The 26,037-nt window shown below is 38.3% G+C and overlaps 1 protein-coding gene across 6 annotated transcripts in view; it reads right to left on the bottom strand.

Annotated features, from left to right (window-relative positions):
* Nucleotides 1-26,037, bottom strand: part of ZFYVE28 (zinc finger FYVE-type containing 28) — a 148,519-nt gene that overhangs the window by 57,023 nt on the left and 65,459 nt on the right. For 5 of the 6 annotated variants that reach the window (XM_066185280.1, XM_066185281.1, XM_066185282.1 and 2 more), the window contains exons 2-5: nucleotides 25,659-25,799; nucleotides 5,466-5,603; nucleotides 2,733-2,935; nucleotides 885-974 (exon numbers count right to left, since the gene is read on the bottom strand). In XM_066185280.1, coding sequence (XP_066041377.1) covers nucleotides 885-974; nucleotides 2,733-2,935; nucleotides 5,466-5,603; nucleotides 25,659-25,799 — 572 coding nt within the window. Of the gene's footprint in view, nucleotides 1-884; nucleotides 975-2,732; nucleotides 2,936-5,465; nucleotides 5,604-25,658; nucleotides 25,800-26,037 lie in introns of those variants that run through there. The other variant, XM_066185284.1, reaches the window with a different exon arrangement.

The following is a 26,037-nucleotide window of genomic DNA, read 5'->3' as shown; positions in this document are numbered from 1 at the left end:
AGATGCCTGGAACACCTCTGATCTGGGTGACATGTACAGATTGTGGCAGTGTGCTCTGTACTCCCCCATTCCTTAATGAAAGGATCGCCCACACCAGACCCAGGGTCCTACTTCACAAGCTCCCCTAACATAACAGTAAAACCAACACTTATTCTAAGGTCCTTTTACAGTCAACTGGTGTCTAATAATTCTACACAGAAAATGATTCACTAATTTTGTTTTAAGAACAGTGCTGCACTGCTTAAAACCCTACTTAGGCTGAGTATTTCACATTCTGTTCCCCTCTACTGCCCACCTGCAGGCTAGTTAATCTGTCACAAGGGAGAAGAAAAAAAAGTTGTTCAACACAGTACATTACAAATTCACACTTTTCCTTGCACCTTATACATCTAGAAGAACTTATGAATTGCTGAATTGATTTCTTTCATCATCGTCCCTTCCTACATATAGAGCCAAAGACCAGTCCTTTGAGATTTTAAAGAGCTTTTATGAGTTCTTTATGATAATCACTGGAGGTTCACAGATGATTTGAATCATCTCCCCATGTATTCTTGCATGAAATATCATTAAGTCTTGATGCCTTGAACAGATTTAGCTTATTTAAATGCTTCACGTACACATCTGTAACTAGGCATACCAACAATACAGTTATTGTTGGATTATTAACTCTTGTGTCTTGTTTTGTATTTTTTTAATGTAGAAAAAACCAAAACACCCTTGTGCCTGGCAAGCATACTTAATACCTTTCAACTTTGTACTTGGATACCTACTAGAAAAGCAAAAATTGTGTTTTATGACAATTCTTCAAGATTATAGTTAATGTACTTCTATAAAACCTCAGACAGAAAGTAAACACAGATATTAAGATCTAGTCCTTATCTTACCTCTCCACAGTTTCACAGAACAGTACGATAACCTCTTGCTGTACATAGTATTCTTTTGGAGACTTCACAGGTACCATGGCTGACACATAACTACAAAAATTATAAAATAACGTACCACTGTTTTACATGCTTTAACAAGTAAGATTATAAATAAAACCAAACCTAGGACAAATCATCTTAGAAACCTAAAATGATTTCCTGTACTAATTTGTACTTATTTCAACAGTACTCATTATGAAAACTGTACTGTGTAAGAATCTGTGAGAAACACAGCCAAATTACTTATTGTAGTGGAATTGAGGCAGCGGAAGTCAGCAGTAATTTAGAAATATTACAATTATATAGCACATTTACGGTATAATGATATAATTACAATAGCACATTTAGATACCAGAACACTTTTCTGGGAGGCACAGGGCCTTCAAAGGATCTTTACTGCCCCCATATTAATGACAGAATAGTTTACCCTGCATTTCCTCAATAAAAAAAATCTGACTTAAACCAAACATTTTATCCATAAAGGTTTTACCTGAAATTTGATTAGTGAAACTCAGTTACCCAGATGAGACAGCTTATGACACTTAAAACTTGGCCCCATTTCTATGTGGAATTACTAGCAAAAGCTAGGTTCGACAAGGTAAGAAACACTGGTAAAAGTTTAGTGGTTTTCTGTCACTGTATTAATTAATTGGTCATTTGTAGAATACAAGTAACACAGAAAGGGAAGAAGTCGTTTGCAAAACAACGGTAAAGAAAAATGCTGTATATAGAGAGTTGGCATTGGCAGGGCAAAAGCTGCAGAGACAACGCCAAGAACCAGTTACTGCCATTGGTGTCTGCACTCAAACCCACACTTAAAAACATGTTTTTAGACAATGTTTCAATTAAAGTGTTTTCAATGTAACAAAATAATGATGCCTCTTCGAATCAGAAAAAAAACTGCTTACCTGAGTAAGAGAGCACCAGAGAATAACAATATGGAGGAAGGGCAAGCAGTAATGTGGGACATGACAGTCCTTGGGTCGTTCCCAAGAAATATTAAAAGACTACCCAATTCTAAGAAACATGTTGTGCTAAGGGCAGCAGTGACTGCATCGTATTAGATCCATAGATAATCTTGCCCATTATCTTGTCTGTGGCCAGCACCACAAACATCTAACACACAGGCAGGTAGCTGGTTGCACTATGAAGCACAACGCAAGACTGGCCAATGTGACCCTTGATGCAAAAAAGCATCACCCCAAAAAGCAGTTATTTTTAATTAAGCTATAAACCTCAAAGTAATTTTTCAATCACAGGTTTTCAAATCAGTAAGTTCCTGTGGTTAATTATGGCTTGTGCAAAAGCACCTCCTCCATCAGAATTCAATCTGCCTTCTTAAATTCACTGGGTACATCTTGCTTGTATCACTAAGCACAAAAGAACAAAACCTCATAGTCTCTAGAATATTTGTTATTGTTCTTTTCTTTTTAAACATCTCCTATTTGTTGCCTTTCCTCTGACAAAGAAAACATTAAGAGAAGAGATTTATGGTTTCCTTTTGTGTCTTGGAAATTCTCCCTCAAATGCCATATGCCAGGATGCAAATGGGGGATTATAGTTTAGTTGGAGAGAGCAAATGTTGATTGCTAAAAAGCTATTTAGTTTTCATTATTGCTACACTTGAAGGAAAAATCTAACAATACAACAAATTACTACGGAATTCAAATACAAGGATAAAAAAATTTATACCCTTTTTCCACTCAAAGAATACAGAGTGAAACAGCCAATTTCCAAAAACCAACAAGCCACAAAACAGCTGCAGTGGCCAAGACATGGCTCACAACATATTTACTTCATCTCTTTTACCTTAATTCGAACTCAGCAAAAAGAACATCAAAATGCTTGAGGGAATCTTTCATTTTTTCTGTGTAGAGGTTCAAATCCCTTAAGGCCTGGTCACGAATGATATTTCTAACTTCCTCTAGGCTTCGGGTCAGATCCTTGGCCAAGGGCCTCATAGCCATACTCTCAATTTCACGATTCATAATAATTGAACCAGCAGCCAAACACTATGAAAGATACAAAGAGATAAAATGTTAGTTCTTACAAAGTAAAAATACTTCTATACTTCAAAACAAAGCACAAGACGTGCTATTTAATACGATGTGCTTTTGAACAAGGGCATTACTTAGTCCCAGTTGACTGCAAATTATTAAATAAATGAAAGATTTAAGGCTGGTATGTCAAGAGTCAAAAGCTTTCACAGAAAAGGTTAGGGAGCAGCTCGGCCAGGGAGACATGAAAAGAGGAGAAGGTTGAAGTACAAGAAGCACAGTGCTGACAGAAGAACTAAAGCTATTCTCCCACCAGTTAGGCAATAAGCATTAGTAGGATGGATCCTCTATACACACACAGATTGCGTGCATAAGAGATGGGAATCTAGCAAAACTACAGTCCATGGACTGTTTTGATTTGGGCTAGACTGCTTGATTTTGTAAAATAAATTTATTCCTTAGAAAAAGAACAGAAATTCTGCAACTGTGATGTCTTTTACAGTGAAACTGCTCACGCTGGCTATTACACAGGGATCCAGTTAGGCCAGTATCCTGCTTCCCACAGAAATCATGATTATATACAAAAATCAGGTCACCAAGTGATTCTTCTCTTCCAGTGTCTGGAAAGCAACTATTTAAGAAACTCCTTGCTCCAGGCATTACACATGGACTCTCTCTGACCAGCTGACAATGACATTAACAGTAGATTTTCACTGTAACCCTTTTTTTTTTTTTTTTTTTTAAATCTTGCCACTAAAAACAACTGCTGGGTTTATTCTTTTATAGATACATTTGGAAGACAATAAGCACCAATATAAATCACACCTGAGCATTAATAGAAATACTTCTATTAACTGAGACTATATAAGGTTGTTCTCAAAGATCAGGGGTTTTTTTCCCCCTTTTTAAATCTCGATTTGCAATTGTGTCATCCCCCCCCTCCCTGGCATCCTGTGGATGGGAGCCATGCCTGCAACTCAGAAAGAGGGACCTGCAGTTCCAGAAGGGATCCTTCCTCAGCAGCCTGATGCATTAATTTGAGGGCACTTAGAGAAGATCATGTTCTTACTTCTTATCAGCCAAAGCAGTATTTGTGGGAAGTATGGATAAAGTAAGTGTTAGCTGCTGATAGGTATTCTCAATCTGATAACACAGTGATTGTACTGACAAGGACAGAAGTGTGTACTCACAAAGCTCATCCAACCTTCTTGCTACATGAATTTACAGGAGGACAGTGCCTACAAGCAGTAGGAGTTTGCATTACATCATCAGTGCATATGTTACTTTCTCTGAAACCAACAGGTCTTTCCAGCCTGATGGTTACACAGTAAAGTTTGATTTGGAAACAGGTTTAGCTTATATAACACAGCAGTGAATAAAACAAGACTGAGGACAGGATTACAAAGCATTGACATACCAAATTAATTTTGTATATTCTATCTGAGACTTCTCTGACTCAGAGGAGCCTGCAATTAACAACTGTCAAAGCAAGTTTCAGAAACAGAACATATGGAGGCATATTGGACTGAACAAGATGGGAAATCTTCATGGAGAACATGCACTAGAAAAAGAATGGAAAAACTGGTAGAGAAAAGAAAAAAGAATATTAACAGGAGGCCAAGGATTGCTTCAAATACAGGAGGGGCAACATTGAAAACAACACCACAATGTGCTGTTGTGTGGTGGGATGTCTAGACTAATTCCCACTCAAGTCTCAACAAATTCATGGTGCTGCCTTAAATCACCTTCAGGCCAAGAAAAGTGAAGAGTTCATCACTAACGATGCCAGAATGTTGGTGGTTTTTTTGTTTTTTAGCCAAAGACATCAGTACTAATAAATAAATATCTGGCATATCATAGCCTTTTGTTCTGACACTTAGGCTTCGTTTGGTTAAAGTAACAGACACTTATCCACTACAAAACTCCTTGTTCCTACAGGTTGCTCTACAAGGAAGTCTTTGAGAAAAACCAGGTAAGAGAAGAAAAGTGGACTTCAGTGCTCTGCACAGGAACTGTTCTATTTTTGGCATACACGTGAAACAAGGAAGTTATGTGCAACAAATGACAGCCTGAAGTTGCATATTTAGGATGAGTTATAGCATAACATAGACATTAAAACAATGTGACAGCATGCATGGCTATTTGTTGGAGATGAACTTTTGTCCTGATAAAACTCCTTAAGACACTTCTATTTGTTTCTAAGACCTTCAAAACACAAGATGGCTGAACAGAAAAAAATCACTCAGATGCTAATCCACAAAGAATAATAGTTTTTCACTATAGAATACTGACAGCACACAATTATGAAAATAACCTTGTATGCTGTTAGCCCAACCAAAACCATGGTTAAAGAACCCCATTTCTCTGAGTACCCACCCAAAGCAAGTTCTCTTGTCTACTTTTCTCTGTATTTTTTTTTTTTATTTTATTTTTTTTTTTTTTTTTTTTTTGTATCTCTTTCGAGAAGTCTGAAAAGGTTCTGGTAGCTTTATAGAACAAAAAAAGTGTCTACTAATCCCAAACAACAGAAGTATGACAGACCTACCTCCGCCCCAAACCAAAGCTGTCCTGCAAGGTTGTCATGGCGTATTTCCTCTGGAAACTTAACACAAAAGTCTCGGTTGGCCCGTTCGTGTGGAATGCACTCATCCATGATTTGGTTTATGATGTTCAAAACATTATCCTGAAACAAAACACAGGATATTATATATACTGTTTGCCCAGAAAACATTTTTTCTAACTTTTTAACAGAGTTTATTGGTGAGGTACTGCTGGATCTAATTACCAATAACGGGACGGGGCGACTGAGAGGTGTTCCATGACTTTTTTATTTCATTAGCAGTCTCAGTGAAGGCAGAGATGTAAAAGATGGTAAAACTCACGCCGTAACAACAGAAGCCAAAGTTCTCTTTGTTACAAGGCCTTTTAAAAGTTTTTAAGCCAACAGGCTACTGATAAAAGCTTATAAGTGTCTACTTCAGCCAATCAATAAACATTACATGTATACCTTACAGCATACAGTAGTCGCTTGTTTTATACTTTTTGCAGCTCAAAAACTTGCTATGCCCCAAATATTTCAAGGCCTAAAATTCAACTCTGTTTCAAACCTCTGTCTATGTACGCTTATTGCAGTGCTGTGAAAGTCCGCTGCTTTTTCAGTTCCCACAGTTCCCCCTCTTAGTACAACCAAACAAAACCTTTTCTTTCTATCTCTGTCAATCATTAATTACCTTGAGTTGCACAGTTCTACCATAGCACCTCTTTTCTCATCTAATAAAACAGCGCTACAAGTTTTCTACACAAAGTTACATTGCCAACCTTTAAAATCTTTCACTACCCTACTTCAGATATATTTTGCTTTTTTAAGGCACCTTTTCTGTTTGCTTTAAGTATTTTTATTTTGAACTGCAGCAATTCTAACGCTGCAAAAGATCTGGTCTGTTCCAAGGACGTAAGTCAAATCCTGTAGTGATTTCTTTTTCTTGTTTTGGTAAGTCTTGCCTGTTCCAAGGTCTTGAACCAAAGTCTTTATCCATGTTTACATTTGCATACACTACCTCTGGGTCAGCAGGCAACTGCACAAGACCCTGTGATCTCTCTGTGAGGTTTAGAGAATTCTCTGAAATTTCATTTCCTACCTCTCTCTCTTGGATGATAAAAGCTTCTTTGATGGTTTTATCCATCATCTGCTGCACACACTGAAGTCCACAAGGCACTACCACTAATACTGCAACTATAACAATCAATACATATAAACCTATTCTGTAAAGCTCCCTTAACCAAGGTGCAAAGCTCCAGTATTTAACTCGCATGGTCTTCATACACACAGTGAAAACAGAGGGGAGTACTGCACAGAAACAAGAGAAGCAAACATCACTCTTTTTAGTTTTCCTAGAAACTGTTTCTCAGATTAGTTGCACTTAACTTAGGCTACTTCAATGGGACTTCTGATGAGGGGGCATGACATAAAGAGCTTGTTACCAGCTCTTTTATCAGTAAAACTAGAAGTACAAGAGAATTAGACTTCTTCCATTTCCTCTCACCAGCCCCAACAATACGCACTCCCATTATTCCCAAAAAGAGCACCTGACAGGGTACACTGGAGTTGTTAGAAACTGAGTTATATTGGGACCATTGTGGTCGAATACATTTAAATTCATCCTGTAATCTAAAGCAGTTTACACACCTGAATCCCAAGTGGGCAAGGGCTGGCATACTCATCCACCAACTAATCCCCCAGACACCCAGGAGTATTAGGGGACACCACACAAATTAGAGCCTTAATAACTCCTCTGATCTACCTCTGCACCAGGACAATGATCAAAGACCTATAACCAGTTTCTTGATATGCAGTAAATAATCTGTATTCATTTACTTGAAAAGATAATTTTCACATACCCCTGCTGGGAACTGTACGGAATTTGATTAACATAATAAAGGTAGATTGAGAGCATGAAAAAGGCTGAGTGCTTTCATTAAAGATGTTTTGTCTCTCTTACGCTTCCACTATTTACAGAATTCATATTCTATTTAAAATATTTCTCAAACAAACACAACCACATCTGTCTGCACAAAATTGTTTAACAGAGAGAATTGCTTTAAATCTACACTTTACTGTTGTATTTTCACCTGCATTTAAAAAACAATAGAAGACAGGAATTTTGAAGAAACCTGCCCCTTTAATGTGTTCCCCGCCCCCACTGAAAAAGACAAAACCTACTTTAGCTAAAATGAATGAGCCGCATTTTCTGCAACTTCTGCAGACTGCTACACCTGCTGTTGCCACAAAATAATCTTAACATTAAGGCTGCAATTACAGTTGTCTTCAACCAAAATAAGTAAATAAATTAATGAACAGCAATATTTATTACACTGGTATAAGGTACTTGATGTGTTAACAATTAAAACACTTTCACAATAAAGTATTTTTCCAAGGCTGTCATGAGATATGTTTCATTTCAATAAAGTTATTACAAACAAAAAAAACCCCCACTTCATACAGTTAAAACACCTGAGTAACAATCAACCACCTTCTCTAGAAATAAGACTGACAATCAAATGCCCTGTAGCCCCTCCATGCCTTATAACACCAGACCATGGCCAGCAGGTACGAGAAGAGACAAGAAAAGAAAACTAAAATCACTGACACAAAACACCTGATTTTAGAGATGAGATCTCTCCCTCACTCTGCTGGGCCTCCTGCACCGCCAGGATCAGTGGGGAGCTACAGGATCCCTTAGAAGCCACAGAGATGCCCCTCGTAGGAGCTGAGAAAAAAAAACACCTTAAATACTCCCTAGTGTAATTGCAAGGAGAACTGAAGTTCAAATCCTGGAAGAGAACTGAGCAAAGATGCCCACACCCTGCTGCAGCAGCACCATCCTGAACACAGTCACCACCTCCTCTCTCCAGGACAACAGGGAGTTAGCCAAGCAACCACATCCAAATTGGCGTGACACTTCAGGGTCACAAACACCAGAACAGTAGGAAATTTCCTATTCTCCTTTCACTTCTTAATTCATGGTATTGAGTATACTCCACTCACCATTATTTAGCTAAATCTGCCTAAAGTAAGTCTCATAAGAAAAACAACTCCTAAACTCCTACCCAAAGTTACAGGGCAAAGACTGAAACTGAGGATAAAAACATTTAAATTGTAGAAAGGCATGAGTCACCCATGAAGTATTTCAAATCTGTTATTACTGATCTATTTTGAGACCAGGTGCTTTGCCTGTAGCTCTCACTTATTCACTACAGCAATACAGGTTGGTCTTTATCATTAGGATGAAAAAGCCAGATTCCTGTTTTCAGAGAATTAATCAAAATTTGCAAAGGCCTTTATGCATTGGAGAGATACAGTGGTAAAAAGCAATCTTACCAGTTAAAATTTTACAAAAGTTTCATGAAATACAGAGAAACACTAAGGCAGGGAACTCTGAGAAGAACACCATTCAAATCTGGTTATATCAGACTTTAAGTAATCCAATTACATTTCATTTTAGGACATGATATTCAATTTATTTTACTTGCTACCCAACTTTAATATGGGGAAATGCAATTTTTCTCTTACTTTTTTTCCTAAAAAGCTACACAGAATAAGAAGAAAAGCCATATTGAAAAACTTTCCTCCCTAAATTTTATTTTATTGGATTATTTTTAAACGCAATCTTATTTGACAGCAGCTACAAGACAGATTGAATTTCCCTTACATAATCACCTATATATATATTCAAAATTCCTGATGTATCAAAGAACATTTCCTGCAAATGGAATAAAGAAAGAGGACTCATAGCTGGTAAGCAACTGTTCCATGGTTTTGCTCTGTTTCTCTAATCATTACACCTGTTAAAAAGCACTAAGATTCTGTCTAAATCATCTCAGGAGATAATTATTACAAGCATAATGAGATTTGATACCTTAATGCACTTAAATACTGCAACTAAAGGCAAGATGATGTAATGAAGATAATTCAACTTTTTACAATGGACTAATGTCTATGTCTACATGCTTCTGCTCCAGAGCATCCAAGATCTACGAATACATCTCCACGTACACCAAACTTTGAGTCAGGTATTTTTTTTAATATGTGCAGTATTACTAAGTTACACCACAAGTAATTAGAATTTTAATATACACTTCCCAATGGAGATAAATCACAATACCTCCATCTCCAGTAGCAGTTGTTTGTATAGAGTTGTCTGGCTTCACATGGGCAAGCTGGTCATTCTGTCAGAGACTGTGGAGACCTTTGAACCCCTCAGGGGAAGCCCCAGAGCCTTGCCCTGGAAAAATACACCACAGAGTCTCCACCTACCTGAAAGAAAAGACTTCCCTCATGGTGCCTTTGCAACACCATGTGATCCACCCCAGTTTTGCTCTCCTCATATGTCCCTAATTGTCCTGGTTTTTCCTTTCCCTGCTAGCCCCATATTGGGTGTGGTATCCCTGGTGGCCAGTCCCATGTCCCCTATAGGGCACTGCCCTTTGTACCTCCCCTGTGCCTTCAGATCATTGGTTCCTGACCCCACATTTAAACCCTTGCACGCCACATGGTCTGGTCTTTTGTCCCTGATTCCCTTCGGCGTGTTGGAATAAACCCTTGCTGGAATTTATCATACAAAAGGCCAGAGAGAGGCTTCGGCTCTCTAATGTGAAATAGCTCTCTGGGTCCTGAAGCCAGGACTTGTGCTCATTGAAAACCTGTTTGTTACAACATTCTTGCCTCTCTTCGCTGAGCTAGCTGTGGTGTGTGGACTTGACTGCTTTGCCTCAGTGTCTACCAAAGCGGCCTTTCCAAAAGAGATGCTTCTTGGGAATAGCAGCAGCAACCACCATCTAAATCCCACATTGCTACAAGAGAGCTAACTGAAAAAGCCAATTAAAAAGATGGCCATCTTTTCCTGCCTAGTCTAGCAGGGATACAGGAAGATTACGAAAGGAACAGTTGATGGAACTTGGACATATAATGTACGAATACTGAAAGATTCTACAAGCTAAACTGCTTTTGCTGTTTCAAGATGTGCAATTTCCCAAATTCTCTGTTGCTCTACAGGGCTTATTTTATCGTCCTACAGAAGAAGAAAAACCAAAACAAACCAACAATCTCCATCACTTCCCTCTTCCATTCTTCTTATGACACCCAGAGCAGAGTAACTTACATAAAAAATCTGGAATATTTGTTCCCATAATAATTTCAGATCTCAGCTGCTTTGAAACTGGAAGGATGCCAGCCAATTTAGACAGACTACCCAATGCATTGTAAGCAAATTAGTCTTTTCTTTAGAAGAGCTTCAAGAAACATTCAATTTATTTAATTACAGTATTCTGCTTTGTAAGCTAATAACGAATGGCTTTTGGGTACATGGTAGCACTGAAATTTTGCTCTAATTTAAGCAACAGAAATCAATTAGTTGCAATTGAAGTAGTAAATCTTTCACTTGATCCATCTTTCTACATAAAAGCCTCCGGATTTTAATGCCTTCTCTGGTGGCTTTATCTGTTATCTTTTGGTTTATCTGCGTACTGGGATGTGCACAGTTTTGTTTCAGGTGCTCTCTTGAGGCTTTACAGCAGCACAAGCAGCCACTGCAGAGAGTCTGCTTTGGGATTAACTCCAAACTCTTCATTTCCTGGAAAACACAGCTCAGAGTTTCACATAACAGACAGCACTTATATTTCATTTTGATAGGGAAGATAATGAGTGGTAGCGAGACAATGCGTGTAGGTAGCCACAGTAGAGGACAAAAAGTTGGTTTATTTTTGGCCTATCAGTAATTGGCCATATATTAAATAATCAGAGCATAAAGCTAACATCAGCTGCTGCATTATCTTCCGGAATAGGTACCCAAAAAATGCCAAGAAATTAATCTCTCATACTATGAAACATATGTTTAGATCAACAAAAGGCAAACTTATATACCCTTTTGTACATGTCCTTGACAAAATTATACTTCCCTTCCACAACATTCAATTTAATATGACCTTTCTAAGGTCTTTTGCAAGACTTCTTCGAAGGAAGGTAACTTCCTCTGCTGTTCAGTGCCTCTTTAATAGCCATGTTTTGAATTAACAGTAAAACCTAGCCAAGGCAATATGGTCTGTAATGATATCACCATGAGCTGAACAGATGATATTTTAGCCTCTTAGTTTAAGTAGGTCCAGGACATTTTTTGTTACCTTTTCTAGATTGATGTTAACTTCCAGAACTCCTTCAAGGTCACATTATGGCAATCAGAAGTCACTGATGAACAGAAATTAATGCCAAAAATAAAGGAAGATTTTTTTGCAATTAAAGCAATTAGTGAGTATTTAGGGTTTTAAGGGCTACTTTAACAGAAGAAACCAGTAACAAGGTGGTGTGTTCTCTGATGTAGCAAACAGGTTTTCAATGTACACACAAAAGTCCTGGCCTCAGAAGCCATACAGCTACTTCAGATTAGAGATCCAAAGCCCCTTTATGGCTTTCTCTTCGGTCCATCTTACACAGATCCCAAAGGCCGTGCTTTCAGACTCTCTTTGCCTCATCAGCTAACTGAGTATTTCCCACTGGTAATGTAGCACCCTGGAATTGCTTGGGTTGGAAAAGACCTTTCAGATCATCAAGTCCAACCACTAACCCAGCACTGCCAAGTCCACTGATAAACCATGTGCCCAAGTGGCACATCTACACATCTTTTAATTACCTCCAGAGATGGCGACTCAGCCATTGTCCTGAGCAGCCTGTTCCAATCCTTGACAACCCTTTCCATGAAGGAAGTTTTCCTAATATCCCATGTAAACCTCCCCTGGCACAACTTGGGCCATTTCCTTGGGCCTTATCAATTGTTACCGGGGAGAGAAGTCTGACCCCCATCTGGCTACAAAATCAGACAGTTGTAGCAAACAATAAGGTCTCCCCTGAGCCTCCTTTTCTCCAGCCTACACATCTCCAGTTGCCTCAGCCACTCAAAAAACTTGTGCTTGGCCACATTATTGCTGATCCGGGCCAGCTGCCATTGGCCTTCTTGGCCCCCTGGGCACACCTGGCTCATGTTCAGCCACTCTCAGCCAGCACCCCCAGGTCCTTTTCCACCAGGCCCTTTCCAGCCGCTCTGTCCCAGCCTGCAGCACTGCAGGGGTTGTTGTGACCCAGGGGCAGGACCCGGCACTTGCCCTTGTTGAACCTGAGAGCACTGACCTTGGCCCACTGATCCAGCCTGTCCAGGTCCCTCTGCAGAGCCTCCGAGACCAAGAGATCAACTCTTCCACTCACACTGGTATCACCCACAAATTGAGGGTGCGACTCATGAGGCTCCACTTTCTAAAAGTAATAGGATATTCCTATGTATGAACTTTGGGGAGCAGCTCCTAGTTTAACCTAGCTCACTATAGAGTAATACCAAAATTCACCATGAAAAGGCAACTTGGATATCTAGCAATTTAAATTCTGTATTGCCCCAGCCTAGCAACAACAACTCTCAATAAATAAAAAGAGGAATCCCCATCCACAGAGGGCAGAGTGAAGGAGATGTCATCATGAATTACTGCCATCTTCACTTTGCCTTCCCCTGCTGCAGAGAAAGCATCCTGCATCCCCAACACATTCATTGCTGAGTTGGCAGGGATCCAGCTTTCTTCCCGATGGTTCTCTGCTGCAAATTAATTCCCTGACCTGCAGTGCACAGCATTTTCATTCCACTCTGTCCACAATCTCAGATAACAGGCAGTTTCTCAGAATGACCTATTTGATCCATGTGAGCAAGTGGAAACACATGAAAAAACTTGTTAACATGAGAAACTACAATTTAAGACTACAGTACTAAACATTATTAGGATCCTTTTTTTCAAAGAAAAAATATATTTAAATATTAATCACTCCCTACGTAAGATCAAATATGAAATGTAGAAAGAAAATACAATTCTATTTAGTTGATGGAATTGTACTGATGGCCCAACTTACAGTCAAGCATTTTATATTTTATAGCCATTTGCGAATTATTCTACAATGACCAGAAGTTTCCCAAAAATTATGAAGAAAGGCTGTTAAAAATCAACATTTAAAAAGACACAATTGATGTTTTTATTTACTGATAACAAATGTTTAACTTTGCAGATTTGTTTTTTACCCAACTACAACATTCCACTGATCATTTGACATTACTGGGGGGAAAAAAAAGGAAATTTAAAATCTGTGAACCAAACCAAATAGACAAAAAAACCTCCAACTCTTCTGATACTTACAGGTTACTTAGTGTATTTAGAACAATCATACTCAAGTTCATTTGCAGTGAAATGCGGTGAAAACATATGCAAGGGTTGACAAGTCTGCCAGCTTGCAAAATAAATGTTAAGAGCTTTCACTCAATGGCAAACCCAAATAGCAAACAGGTACCTGACACCAACTGTTTGAAGATGTCAGGCAGCACAGAGAAGACATCTGTTAGAGCAATGCAACTCACACAAGTCATCATTACTAGGAGTAATGAAATGACAAATGCTGCCATCAGTTATAAAACAACTGAACTGGAGCTGAAACCCTAAAGGAAAAACAGCCAAATTTACAAGCTCTATTATGACAGGAAAAAAGTAAAGTAGATGTGTGCATTGTCTCAGATTTAAGCTTAATCTTGACATCATCACTTTAAGATGGTTGTTCTCAGTTTTTCTTTTCCTAGACTGGCGCTGTCCTCACCAAAATTAAATTGGAAGACACTGTAAAAAAGAAAATAACTTTCTTTGAATGAGTCTTAGCTCAGTGTCATGACAGAAAACAGCCCAAACCTGGCACAAATTTCTGACTTTCCTACCTCTCTGCATCAATTCTCTTAAATACAAACCTTATGAGAACCTTATTCTAGAGTCCACCAGCTCTGTTCCAGTTTCAAAAAAGCCTCAAACACAGACACAATTCAGAAAACTACCGCAACTCCCTCCTTACCACAGATCAATAAGGAATGCCCAATGGGTTGGACAGAGTCTGCTTTTGGTTCTCATTTCTCCCTCTGCTGTTAAAAGGTATCTTTGTCTGCTACAGTTTCTAAATTTTGTGAACACGAAGGTTTCTTTCAGTCAACTTCTTCCCTTGATCTCAGTAATTATCCTGCTATCTCCTTCACTGACCCCTACTAATGTAACCAATATAAAGTCTCCAGGCTTGCAAATTAAACAGGCAAGAAAGACTTGGCCATTACTTTAGCTGAAAGTACTCCTGGTTCAATCCACACTGTTTAACCTGTGTATCAATTAACAAAATAACATCAGGAATAGATTCTTGCCAACTTTTAACCAATCATTAGGTCTCAGAACCCAGCAGGGAGTTTCTTTCACTTTTGGCTAATTTGTCTCTTTTAACGAGATCTGTTTCTGCCTAATTCTACAAGAAAATGCTCTTCAATGGACAGATGCAATCAAACATGAAAACATCGCGCCTCTGAACTGCCTCACTGTTCACAGTGATTATGGTACATACTCCCAGTTTGCTCCTGTCAAGAATGTTAATGATACAATTAGAATTTCATAGATAATTCACTGCCAACCCACGACAGCACTGTCCTCTGAGCTCTGCACAGGTGCCTCCTCCGTCAAGGGATACTCGTTGATGCTGAATTTCTTTGTAAAAATTGCTTCTCTTCAGCATGGATACAACAGAACGGATCAAGAATAGAATGAAAGTGCATGTGCTTTTCCCCCTAGAGATTCCTTATTCCCGTACCACTTCAACTGATCAGACAGTAGGAGACACCTTCAGATAAGGTTTTTTTACACCTGAAACAGAAAGCCACTTTTCATTACAGACTGGCGTCAGGCCATTTTGCAGTGTCAGCCTTTGGCAGCAAGGCCAACTCAGCGCCTTATCTCACCATCTCAGCTACCCTGTAGTCCCTGTCCCCATGTCTCACCAGAACTCTCAGTGTTCTTGTACTGGGGGCACCTGTGAAGGGTTTTAGTGCACAGACCCAGAGTAATCCGTGTCATTTCACTGCTCAAGTTCACAGACAGACTCTACAAATACATGCATCAGTACAGCTGAACAAGTGTTTCCAAGTGTAAAGTTGACCACAGCTTATTTAAACCGGCTTTGGATAAGGATCTAAAACTTCAGAGCCATCCCAAAGCTGTGCTTTGAGGGGTGCCATGCTTAAGTGTGGGAATAGGAACAAGAAAAGTGTAAATTTGGAATGGAGAACTTTTAAACTGATGCTGCCAATGGACCATGGAATAATGCCAAAGGAACTATGTGTGATAACACAGAAATACACATTTGAACGGTTATTTTTTACATAAAATCAAAGCTCATTTCTCTTGTTTGCCCATGCTCAACCACATATCCAAGCAATAAAGTTAAGATATTTACTGAAGCTAAAATGTTTATAACATTTCCACCAAGTGCCCAAGGGCTTGCTTGAATCAAAGACTGGGCAACCCACATGCACAGCTGCTAAAGCTGTCACAGAACTCTGGCCAAAACTACTCAAATTTACAGAAATATTTCCTCCTGAAATCACTCTATGCCTTTCAATTAATACAATTAAAAAGCTCACTGGTAACCCACAGCATTGGTAAATTTAAAAGCCTTTACCTGCTAGGAAAGAAAGAACACAGCATTAAAAATCAATGAAAATTCTGATTTCACTGAGTGCAGAATTAATTAAGGTGAAGTTGTGCAGCTGTAGACAAAAAAAAACAAAGAAAGGCCAGTGTGAAATTATACCACAAATAAAGAGTTATATACAATAATAGCTCAACTCAAAACCAAGGAGCCCAAACCTTTGGAGATCTCATTGTAAGAGTGTTCAAGCTTCAAATAATTTCTACAGTCTGTCTATTTTAAATGAGTGATTTAAAGTTCTCCTAAAAATTTACATCAAAATAATGCTGCTTTCATGGTTGAGGAATCCTGTCATAATTTTCTTTTCTCAATTATAAAATATGATATTTGCATTGCAGAATAAGCCAGATAACCACAAATATATTAATTAGATCTACTGAGAAAACTCATCAGATTCCAGCTACAGGGTTAAAATATTTTACTGTCAAATTTGCAAAATCCCTATGGAGGAAAATTGTACAAATAATAAACAAGGCTGGCACTTAGGCTAGAGGTTTGTACAAATGTATGGAAATGAAAAGCAATTTTTCATACTAGTTATTACGTAAGTCAAAAGTAAACATGACTCCAAAAGCCTGCTAGGATTCATCTCTGATTATTTATGTCTAAATCAGACTTAACAGAAAAAAGCAGAAAAAAAGCAAACAAAAAATACACCAAAAAAGACCTTTTCACAGTATCAGAACAATGCTAAAGCAAAAATTACCAGAACTTACATCACAAAGGCAGTTTACCTCAGTGCCTCAGTTGCACAAATCAATACAACAAGCATTGCAGCCTCAAGATGATCATCATTTAACACCTCTACATGAATTATTACACTGTTTGATTATGAGCACTGCGTATGTGGAATGGCAACAACTCTTACAGCAGTTACAGACACCACAGGGCAATTGAGAAATCGAAGAATACAAATATCTGTGCCTGGTATTTGCGTAAGTACTCTTCAGGCACAGAAACCTCGAGACCTCTAGAGAACTGAAAATGTATTCTCAGGGCAAACCTAAGAATGCATATTGTGTACATCATACATTAGTATCAAGAGCACTACATTTTCTGAATTAAATTCTGAGCTTTTCTCACAAAAATGGAACAAGGAACAGTATAAACGTGTAAGAGGTATCTAGCTTTATTTCTTCACAGCGTGAAGAACCTGTACTTGGGGTAATGCTGCTGCTGTTCATTTCAACACTACTTTCAGAAGTGTCGAAAAAATGGCACTACTCTAAAAAAATGCAAATCCAGCAGGAGAGAGTAGGTGGTATAAGCAAAAAGGTAAGCTTTCTTAACCAAGAGCACATTTTCTGCATAATTAATTTCACACAAGTACAGATTTCCCAAAGCCTTTAAAACGTAAGTTTTTATGAGTGCAAGCAGTGGAAAAGCATGCAGTAACAAAGCCTGCTACCTGAAGCCTGCTCCCCAACAGCAAATTCATCCTTAACACAAGCTGTTTTCATACCAATCATTTCAAACTTCTTCAAAGCAACACTAGCTTGCTAATACATGCAATACTTGCAAAAATGAATCATTTCTTTCATTACTGTCTTAAAGTCTGCATTATTTTTCGCCAAGAACAGTGTGCAGCAATGAGTTAACACAAATCCTTTCAAAAGCTTAAGCTGGAAACAGAAGACAACCAGTGCATCTTTACTCCAAAAGGAACTTGGAGTTACGAGTGAACTATTTAAGCTTCTCATTCTCTCTGGCTAATTATAAAGTTACAATGATTGAACAAGAACCCTAATGGCTAACAATTTATTTTCTTCCCATCACCTTAAACTCCAGCCATTCAATTAGTAGTTTATTGTTAAATTATATACTAACAGTAACAACAGGGTAGTCTGAAGCTAATCTACTCTCTCAAACTCCAAATTATTTTGTAATCCCTCCTTCCAATATGTCGAAGTCCTTGTTGTGTCCAATATTTAAGATATATAGATATATATTTAACGGATTTAACACCTAAAGGCTTTCATCTAAAGGTGCAGCATGAGGATCCAGCAAGAGGAGCTCGAAGCCTTGGCCCGGTCCCAGAAATTCAGCATCATTGGCATAAGCAAAACCTGGTGGGATGAGTTCTGCGACTGGTTCCAGTCCCTCCAGGAGGAACAGTCAGGGCAGGTGAGGCAGGGGCTGGCACTTGCGTGCAATGCAGGGCCTGGAATGCACAGACCTTGTAGATGGCAATGGCACATTTGAGAACCTCTGGGAAAGGACTAAGGGACAAACAAATGAATTGGGGATGTTGTCCCAGGAGGAAGAAACTGAGGGGAGACCTCAGAGCAGTTAGAACCTCCTCATGAGGGGAAGGGGAGGGGCAGACACTGATCTCTGCTCTTTGGCGAGTGACAGGAACCTGAACAGCCTGAAGTTGTGCCAGAGGAGCTTTAGCTGGAGTATTAGAAAAAGGTTCTTCCCCCAGAGGGTGGTTGGCACTGAAACAGGCCCCCAGGGAAGCGGTCACAACACCAAGTTTGATGGAGTTCAAGGAGTGTTTGGACAATGCTCTCAGGGATGCGGCGCGACCCCGGGGGATAGTGCTGTTTGGGGCCAAGAGCTGGACTTGATACTTGTGAGTCCCTTCCAACTCCACATGTTCTATTCAAGGATCTTGTTTAATGAAAACTTACTTATGACAACCTGACACATGAGAAAACCAGGTTGCACAATATTCCACAAAATATGCTTCATAATAATCCATTATTATGAAATGAATTATTTCTTATTAGAAAACAGGCTTTAACTTTCAAGTATGCTAAGGTCACAATGAAAATTAAATTCCACTGCTAAGAACTGACTTGAAAAAATTACTAACCTGCTTCCTTGTCTTTCTTATCGTACTTCCCCAGAATTAAAGAAAAAAAAAATGAAAGGGATTTTTCTATATGATTAAGTGAAAAGGCTTCTAGCAGAAGAAAACAGACTTAATCCCCAAGTACAGAAAACATTACAAAATAAATAATTTGCACGTATTGTTAATCTTGCTAACGTGGTGCTACCATCTGCATATGAGGAAAAGAAGGAAAACTGCAGCATATTTAACTCATGAGATTATATAAACAATTCAGTGGCTGATACTAGAATCTATCCTTCTTTGCAACAGTAAAAAAAAAATAAAATTAAAATTTAGCCAATCACACTACAGCAGAGCTGACAGCAATCCTCTGATGGCACTGCTGAAGAGTGTGGAAGAACTATAAAGCTCCTGACAGTCAGACACGTCACATTACATTAATTCCTACATAACTGGATCTGCTATAGTATCTTCACAAATGCTGGGAAAAGTCAGGCTTAAAACAACCTAGCTCCACTGTCCTCATTTAGCCTTCAAATGCTCTGGGAATTGTACCACTGTGTCTCAAGTCCACTGTTAATACTCATCCAAGGTACCAACGTGCCAATTGTTAGCAATAGAACAACTAAGATCGAGGGCAAATAATCACACATTAAGGAATGAAAAACTTATTTTACCTTTTGAAGAAGATAAGTGCAAAAACTGACGCTATGTGTTAGAAAATTCCAATACATCTGAAATTAAAAGTCTTCTATAGCTGAGTTCTCTTTCACAAAGAAAAAAATGTTGTATATTTTAACTTGAATAAAACTTGTGACCAAAAGAAGAAACTGTTCTAATTGAAGTAGAGATAAAATATTCATTTTGCTCTCCCTGTCAGCACCTCATGTTTTATACGGATGACTACTTCATCTTCCACCAAAGCCAGTTGTTTTCCACAGGAGTTTGCATGCAATGACTGTGGTCATCATGAGCAGATGGTACAGCGTAACCTTGCATCACAGTCTCTTTAGTAACAACCTATGGCTACCCCAGCATGCACCATTTAACATAATATAATCACACCCCTTTTCACCGATAAAAAATTAATTGTGTTTTGTACACAAAGGTAAGTTCTCTTTTCATTATTTAGCAACTTGTCAATCCAGATTCAGTTTCACCCTTGTACATTATTGATTACCACCTGTGTTGTCATTTCATGCTACATCAACTTTTATTTATTTTTAAATATATATAATAAGAAAACTCAAATGTCGCACATTTGAGCCTTTCCATTTCCCACTACAGAGAAATCAATGCATGCTCTATGACAATTCACTCAGCTCAGTCATGTTTCTCTTCCACTCTGGAAATGTTACTAAGCAATTTGCAAACACTGCAACAGCTTCAGAGTTCTGTGTGATGGTGTTGTGTTGAAAATTTTGTTTGTTTGGAGTTATATTTTGCTGGTTGTTTTCATTTCTTTGGTTTTGTTTCAGTTGTTTGTGGTTTTCTGTTTTGTTTGGTTTTTTCGTGTTACTGTTGTTGGTGTCTTGCCGGGTTTTCTTACTTAAATAAAAAACCAACACAGAAATCTGCCCATATACATGGTGTAAGATGATGTGAAAGACAATTGGACTGCAAACCCCTATCAGGCTGAAGTTGGTAACCATCTCCTAAAGTAACCCATTATCAAACATTATCACTGCTTCAGTCAGACATTACACAGTATCAAAGAGCTTCCCCCCTTCTAGCCTCGTCTTATCCATCTCTCTCTTCAAAAAGCAAAGAATATTCTTCAGCTTTTAAGATACGCAAAAAACATATTTCAAAAATAAAGAGCACATATTTTTGCATTAAAGCTTTGATTCAACTAGTCCAAGTGGAAGGTCCTGCTCCATGTTGGAAATCCAGTGAAAGGTGTCCTCACCCACTGCAGGGGGTTGGAACTGGTTGATATTTAAGGTTTCTTCCAACCCAAACTATCCTATGGCTGTGATTTTAGCATGTGACAAAGCAGATTCCCCGAGTATGCTCCCAGCAGCATTGTTCCTTTACTCCTTGTTTGGCATATTGAATTCATACCATCTTTCCACACCCCAGAGTAAGCTCCTTCAGCCTGTAACACATATTCCTTTACAGTGAGGGTAAAGCTTTGGTTCCACTCACACTTGTATCTCAACTTATTTCATAGTGATGCTTTCAGTTGTTAAATTGAGCTTGAAGAAATATGGCAGTAAGTACGGTTGAAACACAGCATTTTTGATAAAATTCACCACATATTTTGTATTGCTACAGAAACTGAGACAGACAAGTGATAAAACACAACACTGAAATGTGATCACCCTTCTCTAAGGTCCCTAACTCCTCAGCAACATTTACATATGCTACAGTGGATTACAAAGCTCAGGTTCACAGGCGCTTCTCATCACTATATGAAGGAGTGACCTATATAGGAGGCAGTCCACTGAAGGTGACATTTTAAAGCCTGATGTTACAGCAAACTGAACTGCTAAAGCTGACCTGGAAATGCTGGGCTGCCAACTGCAGTAATTGAGGAGGTGCTTCCCAAGAAGGCAAATAGCAGGAAAGGAGTGAAGAACCAGTGTAATGTACTGCCAGTCAATGCAGTGTCCATCACTCCTACCAGCGAGCCAGAAACAATCATGTCCCACAAATATTATAAATTCCCTGTTTTACTATTCTCTGGACCAGTGCAAACGGACAGCACAGCTGGGAAAGTCTACGGTTTGCTTCGGGTCAGTGCCCTGATGAGGCAAATTCCTTCCTTGTGCACTTCAGCTTATCAAGCAACACACTGCTGAGATACAACCTGCAGGAATAATGCTGATAAAACCAGGCTGGAACTGACTCATGTGCTATTCTGAGACCTCACTACTGTACACAGAGAAATAATACTCAGTGTACTGAAGCAGCAAGCAAGGACCGTGATACTGAAAACATTTTCACAATGTGAAGTACTTACGCACAGGTTTGTTGCCGGTGAAGTCCTAACAAATCTCTGATGTAGAAACAAAGGGGTTTTTTACTCTTTACTCTTAAATAAAACAAATGCAGTTTTGTAATATTTAACAATGAACATAACTCCATTTAAATAGCCAAGAAATTGCTTTAAACCAGTTTACCAAGTCAACTAACAAAATATTAATCAATGTGAAAACAGCAACTATCAAAGCAAATTAATTTAGAGAATGATAGTGAATGCGTGAGTGAATAATTCAAAACTGTACATGAGTTACCATCACTTCTTGTGAAATTCAATACTGTGTGATGTGGTGAGTAGCACAGGAAAGGACACCTTGTTATATCACTAATTTAAAAACACTGCAATGATTTGTGTTGCAGAAAAGAAAAACTCTGATGAATGAGCACTGCATGTTACTGAAGATTCACTAATGCAGAGATGTTTTTCTTAAGGAAAAAAAAAAAAGAGATTTCCTTCTAGAATCATCAATCAAGTTCAATAAACCAAAGTTTGACATCCTACCTATCTTTTGGCTCATTTAAGGAAAACTTACACAGCTTTTCATCATGCATCTCAGCACACTTTTGGTATTGCTAACCTTAACAGAAACCAGTAGAGAAGTGTTTTATTCTGTTGAATAGGCATTAATCACACAATAAATGCAAAACACTGCATTGATAGATATGTTATCTTCTCACAATATTTTACCACAGGCATGCAAACAGCAAAGCAAAATGAGGGATGGCATTTTTATAATAGGCTACCTTAACTGGAAAACAGTGTTACATCACATTACTGTGAGAATGAAAAGCTTTGAAAACCATTATCTGACTCATCTCACCACTCTTACTCATGGATTATGCTAGTCAGCATCCTGCTGTACAGTCAACCCACAGCATTTGAAAACCAAGCCACAAGATGTTCAGAAATTTTGAAAAGTTAATTTACTGTAAAAACTGTGATTCTTATCAGCAGATAGTATCATGACAAAGCAGAAGACAACACTCAGAGTTGCAGCTCTTTACAAAGGAAGCATCAACAGTCTTGAAGACTGAAGTTCTCTGCACATCCACAGGAACACCACAATGCACCAGACCTTCAACTTGCCTTGACTAATACTGCCAGTTTTGTTATGATAGAAAACTTTATTTATGTCCACTATGAAGTATTACATCATTTAGGCAGAGACCTGGGTTGTCTGAGTCTGTTCACACACTACAATAGACTTGGAGATCTTTAACAAAACTATCATAAGTTCAAAGCAGACACAAGGATTTAAAGCCTGGCTCTTCAGATATGGTTAAGATCCTACATAACACTCCACCTCTCTCCAAGAAGAATCACAGTTTGTAAGACTTGTTAGCATTAAAAAAAACCCCACACTAATTTAAAGGCATTTCCTTTCTCTAGCTGATAAAAATAAAATTCAAAAACATCATCTATTAATCAAACAGACACTATCAGTGAATGATCTGAAAATAAGCAACTCACGAACAATTAATTTAAAAAACAGATCCCAACATAGAAGGACACGGAATTTTAGAAACCTTTGTCCCTAGAAAACACTAAAATCTGACAGAAATGGTATGCCTCTGTAAATGTCATGGAGATAAAAACTGGGAATAATCTAGAAATCTTAAAATTAAGGTTTCCATGGAAAAACTAGCACAAAATAGGACAAAAAAATCATGCAAAGACTGAGAGACTGGTAAACTATGTTCTTTGGTCACAAGATACTTTTCAAAAGCATCGCATGAAAAGTCAGAAAGTGCACATTTCTCAAAGGTCTCCGAATTGCAGGACTGTTTTTGCAGATACCAGAGGTATTGCACAATGCAGCTGCTACCTTACTTTCACAAGCACAACCTTCCATCACAACTTTCTGAGCCCAGGGCTGGCTGTTGGCTCTCCATCATTCTCAAACCCCACCACACCTTAGGCTAAAACCAATTTTTCCTCCTACCGTGTGATACTTGGTCAGCAAATACCTACACTTTGCATCCCTACTAAAACACTGTTCCTTCTCCTGTTTGGAAATTAGAGGACAAATTCTTAAAGGAAACCAAAAAACACTGCATTTACACAAAGTGCTACAAAAATAATGTAAGACCTAAATAAGCAAAGCCATTTTTGACATGACATCCGACAATGATCTGACCTATTCAGCAGAACTTCTAAAACTATAAACTACAAAAATAGCTACATAAAAAAAACCCTCCATCTTTTCTTTCGGTTCTAGCAACAGATTGTTTTAGCAACTGCAATCTGTTTGACAAATAAAATTACCAGGCATCAGAAGATATTAGGAGTCACAAGGCAGTGAATCACTATAGAACAAGCCAAGCAAACTGACCAAGGAGCAATCACAGTCTGCATTTCCTGCACTCCTACAGGTGAAGCATTCAGAGAAACTATTTTTTGAATAGAACACCTCTCCTGGTCTCCCTATACTACAGGAAACACATCAGAAAACCTGTGTGCCTGCAGGGAAACAGGGAATAAATTGTCACTGCCAAGGATAAAACAACCAAGGAGATTTGTCTTGCACAATGATACTGTTAATCCACCCTAAAAATCAGAAAACCTTTCCTGCCAGTCTGGAAAGAATTTGACTAGAACATTTGCGGAACATCCACTACTGGAGGCTTTGTAGAAGTCAGACAAATATTTGTGAAGTGTGGCTTAGATCCAGCAGATCTGTCACACAGAAGACTGAAGTCTTCCTCTGAAGACAACTTTCACATCTATGGTTCTTTTTCACCCAAGTCACTGCATTTTTAATTGTTAATAAACTTATAGCTTCCAGTTTGGTAATCCCTTAAACTCACATTTTTCTCCAGGAACAATACAGTAGGAAATTGTGAAGATATTCAAAGTCAACGGAAGTATTAAAACTGTTTCTGACAGAACAATACATTCACTGTCTACTCTTTCTCTGTACGCACTCTTCAAAAAGCTGCACTTTTAAAATTTAGTTTTCTTGCAAGCAAACACAGAGCACCTGACTGTTTTTCTTTTCAACAGGCTCAGCTAACCTAATATGAACGTTTCCTACAATGATCAAGGCACTTTTCTTGAAACTCATTTTAACTTGATTAGTGATGAAATTTTTCCACATAATGAAGTTTAGTACATTTTACTAGGAGTAACAGGAAGAAATTTTAGCAAGGGTGAATTAGAAGACATTCTTTACGTTTAACTATATCATATTTTACCTGGTGAAGATGTAAATGTATGTTTATTACTATGGTCCTTCCACTTAAAATTGTCCTGAGGTGACAGCAAACATTCACTTTTTACACAGAAATCCTCATACCACCTGAACATCATGTATTTTAGACTTGAACCTACTTCAGTTTCAATTGTTTTTCCTGGGTGTGATTGGAAGAGGAAATCTCAAAGCACTCATAATATACGAAGAGTACAACAAAAGTAGTTTCTTTCCACCTCTAAAAATTTGAATTGGCTAAACGTCACATAACCCTCTGAATGTACTTCATTTACTAATGAAAACCCAGGAGATTCATGAGGCATGAAAGCCTCATGAGCAGCCACAAATGACATGGCTATTTTTTGCTGCTTGAAATTATGAAGTATTTCTCACGTCCTGTAAGCTCTGTGTGCTTGTTTTATAAAAAGGAAACAAAGTTGATAATGTGTACTCTTATCCAGGGAGAACATCAACACTCTTAAATGTGATGTAGGAAATTCAGTTTATGGATAGTATTTTCAAGAACATACTCTTTAAAGTAAAGGAAGGCATGTATCTAACAAAAGTTTATTTTAAAAAGCTCTGACAATAAAAACTAACTAATACAAAAATATAAATGGAATACATTAAATGTACAAACAAATCCCAGTGAAAGCAGGAAGTTGCCACTTTGATTACCTGACAGGAGCGAAACTGGTTGACCAGCAGTGTACATCTCTGAGGGTCTTTTCTTCCATCCAAACTGTCCAGTTCAGCTGCTACTTGATTTAGTTCCTCATCAGCATAGTAGAACTGAGCAAGGAGCTGTGGGTCTGTTCTCTGTATTGGAGACATGGACAATATTACATTACTTTAAAAAAAAAAAACCAAACTAGACCAAACCCCCAAAACTAAAACAACTTCAGCTAGTTGTATTTACTGTGATTCTTTTGAACATATAAGCCAGATAAGCAGTATGGCAGCATGGAAAAGTTTGATATTGAGATTTACACACAGTTAAAAATTTTTTATACTTTGAAGAAAAAAAAAAAACCCTCTCAAAAAACATCTCACATAA

The sequence above is a fragment of the Chamaea fasciata genome, unplaced genomic scaffold, assembly GCF_029207755.1.
Source record: "Chamaea fasciata isolate MVZ Bird 193981 ecotype frontalis unplaced genomic scaffold, bChaFas1.0.hap1 SCAF_6, whole genome shotgun sequence".
NCBI classification, from domain to species: Eukaryota; Metazoa; Chordata; class Aves; order Passeriformes; family Sylviidae; genus Chamaea; species Chamaea fasciata.
Note: the sequence above shows the minus strand (reverse complement) of the source record. Positions and strands in the feature narration are given on the sequence as shown.